Source organism: Manis javanica, chromosome 15, assembly GCF_040802235.1.
Source record: "Manis javanica isolate MJ-LG chromosome 15, MJ_LKY, whole genome shotgun sequence".
NCBI classification, from domain to species: Eukaryota; Metazoa; Chordata; class Mammalia; order Pholidota; family Manidae; genus Manis; species Manis javanica.
Genome location: NC_133170.1, coordinates 25,274,091 through 25,287,962, shown reverse-complemented (window position 1 = coordinate 25,287,962; position 13,872 = coordinate 25,274,091). Strand labels below are relative to the sequence as shown.

Here is a 13,872-nt window from a genome sequence, read left to right as displayed (position 1 = left end):
AGGAACCGGCAGGCTTCGCTCTCCTCCTTATCACTGACCTTTCAGCATCACCTAGCAGGGAGACCCCTCTTTCTTCCCCATGGTTTTTCCTCCCGACAGCCACGGTCCCTCCTGACATTCCTACTCCTCCTCATTGCCTGTTGCTCTGACCCCTCTGGGGTAGGGGCCCTGGGCTCAGCCTCTGGGCCTCACACACCCAGCGCTCCCATCACACTAGCTGCCCTTCCTCCCTGGAACCCCCCAACCAAGGCCTTCCACGAACCACAGCTGTGCAGGGACAACTCTGGAATATGTACATTCAGCACTCATTTTTGCCTCTAACTCAAAACCCATCTATCCCGTTCCTGTGTGGCAGCTCCACATGACTGTCAGTGGCCAACTTTAGTCCAAGGAGGACGTCTGACCCCCTCCACATTCCTGCTCCTCGCTTTGCTCCCCACCACATTCCTCACTGCAGGAAATGTCACCGCCACTCCTCAGCCACCTAAACTCAACACACAGGACTCAAGCTTCCCTCACTCACTTCCAGCACAACAGCAAGTCCTGTTGACCTGACATCCACTGTGTCCTCTTCCTTCCCATCGGCCATCATTACTGCCACTTCGTCCAGGAAAGATCACCACCTCCCTGGATTATTCCAACTTTTCCAGTGGGCACCTAGGCCCAGTCTTTCTCTCCTATATGTATCTTTCTCTGTCACTCAGAGTGAAGTTTAAAAAATCAGTTTGTGTCTCCTTTTCTGTGTATAAGCCAGGTGCTTTCCTATCCAAGCTGAGAGACAATGCACATTTCTCACCTTGTTGCCAAGGCCATCACGATCTGTCCCCTGCTCCCCTCTCTGCCCTCCTCTCACACCACCTTCCACGCAGTCGGTTTGTACATTGACTGTTCACAAAACCGGCTGACAGGAGGCATGTAAGGGGGACACACATGTCTACCTTCAGGCCTCAGTTCCTCACCAGACAGAAAGTAATGGTCCTTCCCGTGAGCCATCCGTGTGTGTTCTCAGCACCTTGTTACTAGCTGTTCCCTCCTCTAAATATTTGGCAGGTATTTAAGGAAAGGAGGGGTAGTCACACCTGTTAATAGATATGAGTCCACCAGGGAAATGAGAAGTGCCAAGTGCCCATGAGAGGTCCTCGTGTGCCACTGACTGTCTAACAAGAACCCTTCTGAGGGGGGCATGTTTGGGTGGATAGTAGACCCCAGAATGGAAGTCTCAGAGAAGGTGTTGGTGAAAGTACACCGGCCTTCTGAGAAGCTGTGAAGGCTAAAGAGTGAGAAATAACGTGCTGGAGATGTCCTCCATGCTGGAAGTCGTTACTAAATTAAGAGGCAGATTACTGTTTTAGTGATTAGCAAGAATCTAAACGAAGTAGATTTCTCTCGATTTTTTTCATCAATTCGTTCATTCCGTAAGTATGTACAGCACGCCTGCACACAACGTTCATGGAGGATTCTCAATGCCCGAATGAATGAGTGAGCGTGCCAGGCACAGGGCTCTCGGCAGACATAGAGGGGAAGGAGCTCTCTTTCAGGGTGTGTGTGTGTGTGTGTGTGTGTGTGTGTGTGTGTGTGTGTGTGTCTTGGGAATGTGCGGAGTGACACACAAGTAAACAGATGAAACCCTGTCAGCTGGTGAGAAGAGCTAGATCCAGGGAACCGTCCCATAACTCGGCCCACTAGGTGGTCATGAAGCCCGTGTTTTCACTTGTCCGTGGGACTGAACCAGGGGCCTTAGGAGGCCTTGTTCGGGACAAGACACCCCAGGTGTCCCTGACGCAGCGCTGCTCCTCAGTCAGCTTCCGCAGCCCAGAGCTGCCCCGCGGCCGCCCCCTGCACAGGTACGCCAGCCCCCCTTCCTCCCCGCCGGCGCCCAGGGGCTCCGTCGCCCACCCCAGGGGAGGTAAGAGAGGGCGCTGTGCCTTTCCAGACAAAGACAAGCTGCGGCTCAGCGGGGGAGACTCGGCATGCGAGGGGCGCGTGGAGGTGTGGCACGCCGGCTCCTGGGGCACCGTGTGCGACGACTCCTGGGGCCTGGCCGAGGCCGAGGTGGTGTGTCAGCAGCTGGGCTGTGGCTCTGCCCTGCGTGCCCTGCCGCAGGCGGCCTTTGGTCCAGGAAACGGGAGTATCTGGCTGGACGAGGTGCAGTGCGGGGGCCGCGAGCCCTCCCTGTGGGCCTGCTCGGCGCAGCCCTGGGGCCAGAGCGACTGCAAACACGAGGAGGACGCCGGGGTGCAGTGCTCCGGTGAGTGGGGCCCAGGCTGTTCCCGTCCCTGATGCCCCTGCTGTGCGGGGCGCTGCCTCCGGGGCAGGCGAGTGGCTGGTCTCCTGGTATCTGGGGAGGCACTATGTGCAGGTGGTGGGCGGGCACCTGTGCCCCTGCCCCCAGCTCCTAGCGTGGTCCCCCTCTCCTTCTCTCCTCTGCAGGGGAGAGGACAACGCTTCCCCCGACCCGGCCAAGTAAGTGGTTCTGCTCTGAGCCCCAGGAGCAAGGAGGCTCACATGTTTTCCGGGACCTGCTTTAAATTCAACGATAGAATCTACATATTTCTGGCAAAATTAACCTATGCATATAGGAAGGGCCTGATGACCCCATGTTTGCAGTCCTATAGAGTGGGGCAGGTGGATGCCCCAACGCTGACACCTTTCAGTTAATAACAATCCTGGCAAACCAGACTCAGAGGGCATTTACCACGCTTGGGGCAGGACCTGGGTCAGTCCCCCCCTGGTGTCTCAGCAGCCTCGCTGTGTCTGAATGCTGACTTCATGGCCTCGGGGGCTCAGGGTGCGGCCAGGATAAGAAGGGCTCTCCTGGGCCTCTGAGTCCCCTGAAGGCTCCTGGCCCCTCTCTCCCCAGACACCAGTTCGGGCACAGCTGCTGTCGCTGGCGTCCTCTCCCTTCCTGGGATCCTCTGCATCATCCTGGGGGCGCTCCTCCTCCTGGTCCTCACCATCCTGGGGATCCAGCTGCACCGGCGCAGGGCAGAGCGCCAAGGTGGGCCTTAGGGATGCCAAATGGTCTGCAAAGGAGTGGGGAGGGTACGGAGCAAGGTGTGCTATCAAGAAAAGTCTCCATCCTCATCACCTGGCGCAACTCCACCTGGTCTACAGTAGCCTTCAAGGTTTGGAAGAACTGACCCCTTGGTCCCAGGCTGAATGTGTGGTCTGTCAAAACTGCTGCTTCCACTGTGAACAGTGTCAGTAGAAATTGACAGGAGGACCAAGATCAGGGTCAGAAACCTGGTTGTGTTCCCAAAGGGCACAGGTCTCAGAAGGGGGCCCAGCAGCCCTGAGGGGCTCTGAGGGGTGAGCTTAGCAAGCACCAAAGCTGAGGTGCCTTTGTAAAGGGAGCCCCGCCAGGGCCCTGCCTTAGCTTACGCCGCTTTCCCAGCCTTATCTGCTTTTGAAGATGCCATGGGTGAGGCCTTGTACCAGGAGATTGATTACCTCGTACAACCAGAGAACGTGGACCTGGTGGACAGTCCAGGTATGCCGCCCACCTGCTCCGGTGTGCATGCAGTAGCTGTGGGTGGTCATCAGCAAGGACAGACCCAGCCAGCAGCCTCCCCCACACAGTCAGCACCCCCTGGGCAGCTGCCCCAAGCCTCTCTGCAATTATGAGCCTCAAGGTGTCTCCTGAACTGTGGCCCAGGGCCTCCTACCGTGGGAAAGCTTGTTCTTCCATCTGGGCTGTGTTTCTCCCCACCAGGTCACCTGTCCAATGACTCAGTGACTAGGCTGCCATATTACACAGGGAACAGGGAGGAAGATGGAGACCCTGAACCTTTACCAGGTAGGTGTGTGGGTGGGGGGGTGCCGAGGGGAAATAGGACCCTCTCCTGGGAACTCCCCCTGTAATCTGATGGGAGGAAGGTCTTCTCTCCAGTTCACAGCAAGTTTTCTTCTTTCTGCCCATCTGTGACCTCAGAAAGGGGAGGTTCAGACTCAGTTCCCTGTATCCACAGCTGCTCCTATTCAGTTACACATGTGTGTCTAGTGTACTTTTATGGATTCAATGACAATGCTTTTGTTTTTTAGAGGTAACATCTGAAATTGATGATCTGGAAAATTCTGTAGCCAGGGAGGTCATTGGGAAGCATGGCTGGACCCTGGGATAGTGTGATATTTGGATCACTTCATGGGTTATGTGTAGACTGAGACAGAAATCTTGATGCTGCTAAGCCCTGGAATGTGCAGAGGGCCAGGTGCCTGTGCTCATCAATTTCCAGAAGCTCTTTTTACGAGGGACCTACGAGAGGAGACTGTCCCCCTGGATCTTCTCCAGATGGTTAAGATGGGCAGCATTTAAGAAGAGGCCTGTGCAGGGGTGCCAGGAGATTGGTGTTGAGGTCACCTGGGCCCTAGAGCGGATACAAAGCCAGGCCTCCTGTGACTGGGACTCCTGGCATCTGCTGTCTCTGGTGCAGCATGCCCAGCTTGTGTCTGCCTGCCAGCTCCGTGTCTCCCACAGCTGCAGAGCCCTGGTGCACAGCCTGGCTTCTCTGGGTCCTGATTCCTCCTCCCTCCATCACTGATCTGTGCATATTGTGTTACAACACTGTCCCTGTGCTTGAAAATAGCACCTGAAACTCACAGCAGAACAGCTCTGCTTGATGCTTTGGTATGAGACGCCAGGCTGGAAAAGTATGTAGGAGTAATTTGAAGATTCAAATGATTTCTGAGAATGTTGTAATCAAATGCTTGCCTTTGACTTTCCAGCTAGTAGCATCTCTGCCCTGGAAGGGACCTGGAACATCCGCTAGCCAACCACATTTTCTGCCCCCCTTGTCTAGTTTCGGACCCTCCAGGACTGCATGACAGTGCCACAGGGGATGGTTACGATGATGCTGATGTCTTACCTGTTCCTGAAATTCCTTCTTCCCCTGAGATGAGTAAGAATTATTTTTTCCTAGGAGAGGGAGGTAGTGCCAGGTATTCCCAGACAGGTGAGTGGGCAGCTCTGTGGCCAGTTGCTTACTTCCTTGTCATGGAGAAGAGGAATTTGGACCCATCAATGCTCACTTTTTCTTTACTGTCAGCGCCATATCCCTGATGAGAGCAGCTCTTCCCTGTCCCTGACATACTGTAGCTATTTCTTCTCTCCCGAGAGGAGAAACATTGTGTCCTCTGCGTCCACATCCACCATCAGTTGGATGCAGACATGTCTGAGTTGCAGAGGCTATGTTCCCATTTCTCATGCCCCAAATTAAGTTACATGTTCTGACAGTAATGCGGGGCTCTTCCAGTTGTGGGAGGTATTCTGGAAAGTTTTTAAGAATCAATTTAATGTAAATTTGTGAACTCTAAGGACTTGTTTTGGGGGATCCATGTAAGCAAATGTTTAACGTTGACATTACCCCCCTGTTAATGCATCATATGCAAGGGACTCCATTAGAGTCACAAAGTCAGCGCAGGGAGGAAGTTCAGAGACAGTTTCTCTCACTGTTTCAAATGACAGACAGAGATCGTCATTCCCTAGGACTGGGCTTTCTGCTTCTGTGTGAGCATACGGTCCCCGGGGAACAGGAGACTGGGATGTGGGTGAGCCGCTCCTTTGTGGCATCTGGCCGAGGATCCAGATTGTTTCCTTGAGTGCTTTTAGGTCAGATTTGATCGGTTATGGAGGAGTTGAGGGTTGGAGATGTGAGGTGCTCTGTGGAGGTCATCTCCTGCCTCCATCCATTCCTGAGGACGCCAGAGCAGACCGCTGCACAAGGGAGTGTTCACGTCTCTTTCCCCTCCTTGCCATTACTGGTGCATCGCCTTTCCTATTGTTAAGATGAAGACAATATTTTGCACTGCACAGCTGAGTCACTGTGGAGTAGCTTTGTCTAGACTTTCAGACAAGCTCTGGGTCCCCACACGTATTTTGTCACCACTTAGTACTCAGCTTACCAGAGGACTGTGGCCCTTCGTCCCCATGGACACCACGATTCTCCTGACTGTTTCAGGCACCTCTCTGCAGTGTCCCAGGGAAGCTGTCAGCTCCAGCCTGGGAGAGCAGGGATCCTTGCTGGTGCTGGGACAAGAGGACCCTGGGTATGATGATGCTGAGCTTAGCACCGTGTAGTGCCACTTGGAGCAAATGACTCTTCAAGGAGTCCTTTGTGACACTGTTTCTCAAATAAATGAAAATCCTGTCTTCCTCCTTGTTGCAATGTTTTATATGTACCTGTGATGAAAGGGATTCTTCACAATAAGCACTCTGAGCTTCACAGATGAATTCTGGTCTCATTAGCATCTATATTCACCCCCACTGGCCTTGGAAAATGCAGTCTTCAAAGCACCCCCTTCCCCAGGTGAAAAATCAGCGTTCTCTCTCCCTTCTCAGTACTCCCTTCCTTCCTTTAGATGGAGAGAAGTCCATGCTTTCCTTGACTAGCATACGACTCTGTAGTCTGGCTCTGAACTCGTGCTTTCTCTAGGGAGAGAAACTCAAAATGTGTAACTGAATATTCCAAATCCTGCCCATCTTCTACTAAAACCTGCACGTGAGGTTCAAAGTGATCAGGGGTTTGTCAGGCCGAAGGGAAGTGGATGCAGCTCCTCTCCTTTTGCCGGATTTTTGTGGAATATTATTACAAAACTCCACTACAGCTGACTTTGAACATCACAGGGATTTAGAGGCAATGCTGCCTGTGCAGTTGAAAATCCATGTATTTCAACTTCTGATGTTCCTAAACTTGGCTACTATTTGCCTAACTGTTGGCTGGAAGTCTTCCCAATAACAGTCAGCTACCACATATTTTGTATTTTATATGTGTTATATATTATATTCTTACAATAAAGTAAGCTATAAAAAGAACATGTTTTTTCAAAGTGTTACAGGTTTCAAAAAAATTTCTAATTATTGAAAAATATGCACATATTAGTGGACCTGTGCAGTGCAAACTTGTGCTGTTTAAGGGTCAACTGTATTGCCTAAAAGTATCTTTTACTCTACCTGCCTTTTCTCCTCTCTAATTATTCTGAACATCCTAAATCTACCCCCCTCCATCAAGTTGTAGATTCTACTATTCATAAATCCTGCTGTTTCCCGTTAGTGTCTGCTGTCCATTGCCGTCTCTGGGCAGAGACTGATTTAACTCCAAACAATGCTGATCTCCCAACTGAGGAAGTTCTTGTCTGCATTTACTTTGACCTCTTCCCATCCCAAACCAGTCTCACACATTTACTGGCATTGTATCAAAACAATGAGAAAGAGCTGTGGGGAGAGAGGCAGGCAGCCAGACAATGTAATTCTCCTGCCTAAAAATCATTACTGGTTCCTACTTAGCTATAGAAAGTTCTCCAAATTCAGTAGTTTGCATGCAGCATAGTCAATGTTTCCATACTTGCATTCTAAATCATTTAAGATTCTCTTTACTTTAATTATCTTTTAAACTTAAAATATAGTTGAGTATGTGGTTAAATTAATAATATAATTAAAAATATTTAAAGTGAGCATAAAACTAAAAAAAAATTACTACCAAAAATATCAATGAAGTAATGAAAAATTTTCTAAAATGCACATGTATATGTACACTTATTTTTCAAAAACTCCCACACACTATTTTAAATAAAAATTTGGGGATCACTAAACTGCATTAAAAAGTTCAAAGTCCTTAGTTTTAGTCAGTGAGGCTCCCCACATTCGAGCACGGCTTCTTCAGCCTCAGTAGTCATTTCTTTATAGTCATTGTGGAATAAACAATGTTTAACTCCTCAATTTTTGCACATCTGTGTTTTATACATGTTTCTTCTCTCTGGAATGGCCCTCTTTCCTCTCCAGTCCTTACCTTTTTCATCCTCATCTCTTCCAATTTTAAATAGGTTATCATTTTCATACATCAGTTTATCAGTTCAATAACTTAAACTGTGTTGTGTAATCATCAGATACTTAATGAGGAAGTCTTACTGGAGGGTATCTGTTAATTTATTTAATACTGCTTAAAATAACTGATTTAAAAATGAGCAAATTTCTCCCTCCAGAAGTTATATTTTTGTTTTTACCACCTCCTTTAATAGGTGCATGCACGCCTTAAATGAATGTTATCCGAGTCTTGCTATCACATTCCTTTTTTTGGAAATGGTAAAACTAGAGTTGAATCTGTCCCTAGTGCCACATATTTCGGATACAAGGGACACACAGAAGCCACATTCACTCCAGCTAATCAATACAAAGCTTTTGTAATCTCTTGCTTCATTCAACCATCAAACTAACATGAAGAGAAATTGATTAATTGGTGATCCAATCTTTGCAAACATGTTTTCACCTTTTTGTGGATCTGGCTAGAAAAGTTTGCCTGGATCTCTCCAAGTAGTAATAATCCTCTGGGCCAAATATGAGTTTTAATACCTTGGCAATTGTCCTAACCACACTATGTAGAATAAATTACCCAGGTTAGAGAAGACTCAGTTCCCACTGAAAGAGAAGTAAGACCCGTTTCCTAAATCCTGATCAGACTCTGAATAGTAGCACCGAGCAAAGAGAAGCCATCAGATTGATATCCAGAAGATTGTCTTGCTCAGAAGAGAGTTTGAGAGAATAACTTTGCATTGGCCTGTGTTTGAGGACTATTTTCCTGTGACCTCCGATGAGGTCTGTTCCAACCCAGTGATCCCAGAGTCATCTCCATGCCAGGGTCTGGTAGATTGATCTGAGACAATTAGGAGACATAGAGATAGCCATTCCCATTTTCCCTATTTTGATATAAACTCAGGAATATTATTTTCAAATGCAAATCAATACCCAAATTAGAGTAAAGGAAGTAAGTGGAGATCTGCAGGACAAAATTCTTGTACCTCTACCCTCTCTCAGTCAAGAAGAGCATGCAGAAATAAATGCCTAGCAGCTTTCACAGGAGGCTGTGATAATTATGTGATAGGACCAGGGTGAAAAAGAGCAGAGGGACTAAAGAAAACTGAGCTTGTTAAATAGAGGGTTGATTTTGGTTCCTTATTAATTACAAAAGGGATGGTTATCTATTAGTACCCAAAAGTTAAGATAAAGAACTCATATCCATTGAAAATGAGAAAGGTTATGTAAATAAGATGGGAAATCTACTCACTATGGAATCAGGGTGTGGTGGGAGAAATGAGCAAAGAAGTGATAAACCAGTGACACTGCTAGATGTAAACAGTAGGGAACTTTAATGTTACTTTATCACCCAGCCATCTTCTGTGTTAATACAGAGAACGTACTGCATTTAAACTTACATGGACGCAGTGAAGATTGAACTTGAAAAATTATACAAAATACTAGAAAACAAAGTGACTGTTAGTTTCATTTCTGCAGTGTCACTATCCTCTCTAGGTGTCAGTGGAGAAGGAATATGAAAGTGCATTTGTGGGGTGTGTGTGCATGTGTGTGTATGTGTGTGTACTCACACAGTGCATGCATGTGAACCCATGTATGTAGTACTATGCAATCTGATCTCATGTATAGATTCACGCAACCACCACCAAAATCAAGATACAAGTGAGTGAATCACTCCTTCATGATACCTCTTTGTATTCACACCCACCTCCCATCCTACTCACCCTCTCCCTCTCACCTGGCAACTGCTAAGCTCTTCTCCATCTCTCTATTGTTTTGTTGTCTTGATAATGTTATATAAATGAATTATCAGTTGTTCACATCTTTTTATTGCTGAAAAGTATTCCATCATATGGATGTACCAGTTTGTTCCATCCTTCACCCATGGAAGGAAGATATTAGGCTGTTTCCAGTATTTTGATATTACAAATAAAACTGCTAAGAATACTTCGTACAGTTTCTGTGTGAACATGTTTTTATTTCTCTGGGATAAATGCCCAAGAGTGAAATGACTGCATCATATGATAAGTGCGTGTTTAGTTTTGAAATAACTACCAAACTGTTTTCCAGAGTGGCTGTATTCCCACCAGCAATATGCAGGAAATCCAGTTTCTCTGTATCTTCATCAGCTTTTGGTATGAACCCCATTATTTATTTTAGCTGCTCCAATAGATGTGTGGCAATCAACCTATGCTTTTTAATTGGAGGGTTTGGTCTATTTAAATGAAATATAATTATAATATGGTTGAATTTCATTCTTTTGCTCTCTATTTTCTATTTGTACTATCTCTCATTTGTTTATCTTTCTCTGCCTTCTTTTAAGTTAACTGAATATATGTAATATTATTTAAGTTCCTCTACTGGTTTATAGCTACATCTTTACATCACTTTTGAGTGGTTCCTCTAGGCATTTTAATATGCACTATTAGCACAGTCTCCCTAGAGCTAATATTATACCTCTTCAAGTAAAGTATGAGAACTTTGCATCAATATACTTCTATTAACTCCCATCCTTGGGGCCATTTCTGTCATATGTATTATATGTTGCATGACTTTTGTTGACTATTATTTCAATGATTATAGCCTCAAATAGTCATATGTATTTTATAGAATTAAGAAGAAAAATGTGACCTTTCATAGTTTCTCATGTTCGCCATTTACAGTTCTAATTGTTACATTCTGTAGAACCACTCCCATCTACTGTCATTTTGGCCTGAAGAATTCCCATTAGCATATTTTGTAGTGAAAGTCTGTCAATAACAAAATTTCTCAGTTTTCATTCATCATAAAATGTCTTTACTTTACCTTCACTTTTGAAGGATATTTTCACTGGATATAGAATCTACATTAATAGCTTTTTAAAAAAATCACTGTTGAATTGTTCATCCATTGTCTTCTGTCCTTCATTATTTATGATGCAAAGTCAATCATAATTCATGTCATTATACACATGTATGTGTGTCATTTCTCTGTTTGCTTTCCAGATTTTTTAATGTATCTGCTTTTATCAGCTCAATGATGAAGTGCCTAGATGTGGTTTCCATTGTAATTTTCCTGCTTGTTGTTCACTGACTTCTTTGATCTTTTAATTTTAAGTTTTGTCAAATCTAAAAATAATCTGCCCTTTTTTCTTGACAATCTTTTCCTGCTCACTCCCCCACCTTCTTTCTGAAACTCCTATTATAAATATGTTAGATAGAATCACCATAGCTCTTCTTTTCCCAATCATTTCTCATTTCTCTCTGCTCTTTAGATTGCTCACTTTCACTGCACACCTTACAGTTCACCAGTGCTTACTTTGGCCACCTCCCATCAGCTGTTAAACCCATGCAGACTGTTCTTCATTCCAGATCATTCCTTTTCAGTTCTTCAAAATTCTATTTGTTCTTTTCTACATTTTTATGTCTGTGCTCATATTCTGCAATTTGTTTACTCATTATTGCATTATTTCTTTTTAATTCATAAGCATATTTAAAATAGGTGCTTTAAGTCCTTGTCTCCTAACTCCAACATCTGAGTCATCTCAAAGTCAGCTCTGCTGATTCCTTTTTCTCTTAACTGTGTGTCACATTTCAGTTTCTTTACATGTCTAGTAATTATTTCGTGTATTGAACATTATAGATCATATGACGTGGAGGCTTTAACTTCTGGTGTCTTTTCTAAAAAGGGTTGATTTGTTCTTACAGGCAGTTTGACCTCTTTAAACTCTAAATTCTTTCTTCCTTGGTATTGGCAGCAGCCAGGCCCTCTGCTTTGTTCCCTAGGGCTTTCAGCCTCCACCTTCCACTGCATCTGTGATGCCTCTCTTGATCATGCATATTTCAAATGTCATGCAAGGATCTAAGAATTTACATGCAAATTTCAGGACATCTCCACCTGTAGGTCCATCTGCTGTGAGATTCTCCTTCCACCACTACCACCATTTTCTAGCCACTCAGCATTCCCACACTCCATTCTCTCATTCCCCAATATGGGAAGACTACGACTTTCTGCTTGAGCTCCAGCCACTTGCACTGCACAGCCAGACATTTCACTCTGTGCATTTTACTTCGTTCATGGGCTTACTTCCTCCAGCTTTCTGTGACTCGAATTACAATATATGTCAGACAAAGCCACCGTAGCTAAGTTAGTTACTCTCCAGTATCTTCAAATAGCTGTGGTATATATTTTTTCCTAGAGTTTATAGTTATTATCTTTGTGAGGATTACTTTAATCCAAGGTACTCTGCCATTTCCAGAGTTCCCACTCAATGATTTAAAATATGAAGTTTGTGAAGATTACATGACTCTCTCCAGGTTACAGCAGGAAACAAGAGCATAACCAATAAAGTCTAGAGGTTTCCATTTTCTTATATCCAGAACATTTAGATAAGATTGCAAAAATTGCCTCCCTCCTTCAGCTGCACAAAAACTGGATCTAACCCTCTAAAAAATGACAAAAAGGGTATGCAAAATTCTGAGATTCTCAAATTTGGACACAATAAAGATATCAGTCAATTAAATCAAAATCCTTTTCTAAATAACCATTACCCACACTGGACAGAGAACACCAAGACCCCCTGAGAATCACTGAGCAGTGATGAAGATTATAATTTATAGTAACTATTCAGCCACACAAATGTCTTCACCGATAACAGAGTTTTTCTACAAAGAAGTTTTAAACACAGTTTCACACTTTCTAAGAAAAGGCTGTCCTTAGTGAACTCAATATCTTCAATCTTTTATATAAGTGGGGGCCTCATGTACAGATAGACATGCCAGCTGGGTGAGATCACAAAACCTGGTCCAAATTTAAATGTCACTCTCCCTCTATTTCTTAAACAACTCAGAAACTAAGAGTATAAAGGATGGATGTATGATTAAGGACATTTGATGAACCTACATAAATGAACCCCAGAATAACAAGTGTGCATATGACAGAATGATCTGGGACAGATCTTAAAGATGATCAAATTGATAGAGCATATAAATAAGTGTCTGAGTGTCTTGTGAAGTAATTCAAAGAATTAACAGAGATTTGGGGGTAAAATTAGCACTAAACATATAAACTAACCAAATAATGTAATGAAAGAAAATTAAAATATTGCAGAAAAAGAAATAGCATTTGTCACATACTACGTGACTCAATAGGGGTAGTGTGTATAATCATAATAATGTAAATGATGACTATAAATCTACTAAAACTCTAATATTCCTATATTAGGAGGCTAGGAATATAGGAAGGGTTTAATCGTGCAGGTAGAGGCAGTACTGGGAGTTAGAGAAGGGGAGAGTTGGATAAAAGTGTGCTTAATTCTCATTGGCTGAAATAGAAAGGGCAGAGGACGACTGACTAGAAAAGAAAACAAATGTATTATATAAATGTATTGAAGGAGATATAAAAAAATCAACAAAAAGCTTTAAAATGTTTGACATATCTGGGTCAGTATTTAGGGAAGGCAGAAGTGAGGACTGATGTCAGAAGCCTGGTCCATTTTTGGCTCTGTAATTAAATTCCTATATCAGTTTGATAAAAATATAAAGCGAGAAATGAAAATCACATTATTATGTGAGTGTTTTCAGTTCCATAACATATACGTCATTTCTTTTAGTATCAGTGACCTAAATCCATCTCTCTGGCAGGGAGAAATTTAACAACAGGTCTGTAAATTGGCTGAACCCCTGCACCAGGGCATCAAAGCCAGTGTTAATCTCTATCAGACCTCCTAAAATACATTCTTAAGCGATTTTCCAGCTGGAAGATACCCAAGGAAATTCTTATCTAAAAATATTTTGTCAGGACATAAAATACTCAGTCAAGATCAATGATTATGAATAAGCCTGGATGTATTTATGAAGCGTGTCAGACCAGATGATGAAACTTAATCACATAAGTTCTCCACCTATGTGACTTAACAAAATATAAATAGCGAGAAGCCTCAAACCTAACTGGCTTCTTTGATCTAACTTGTTAACACTCACATAGTTAGTGCTTAGCTGCATCTCCACCCAAAAAGAGGACTTTTAGGAGGTGCATCTGCCAGTGTGGGAGCATTCTAAAGATAGATTCCCTGTTTGTGCCTGTTTTTTTGG

The 13,872-nt window shown here is 44.3% G+C and overlaps 1 protein-coding gene across 1 annotated transcript in view; it reads left to right on the top strand.

Moving 5' to 3' along the window:
* LOC108389435 (antigen WC1.1) overlaps nucleotides 1-6,136 on the top strand; it is a 37,868-nt gene extending 31,732 nt beyond the window's left edge. The window contains exons 8-14 of the mRNA XM_073223127.1: nucleotides 1,934-2,248; nucleotides 2,431-2,463; nucleotides 2,861-2,998; nucleotides 3,395-3,490; nucleotides 3,713-3,796; nucleotides 4,797-4,895; nucleotides 5,955-6,136. Coding sequence (XP_073079228.1) covers nucleotides 1,934-2,248; nucleotides 2,431-2,463; nucleotides 2,861-2,998; nucleotides 3,395-3,490; nucleotides 3,713-3,796; nucleotides 4,797-4,895; nucleotides 5,955-6,073 — 884 coding nt within the window. The 3' untranslated portion in view covers nucleotides 6,074-6,136. The remainder of the gene's footprint in view (nucleotides 1-1,933; nucleotides 2,249-2,430; nucleotides 2,464-2,860; nucleotides 2,999-3,394; nucleotides 3,491-3,712; nucleotides 3,797-4,796; nucleotides 4,896-5,954) is intronic.
* Nucleotides 6,137-13,872: the final 7,736 nt, after the last annotated feature.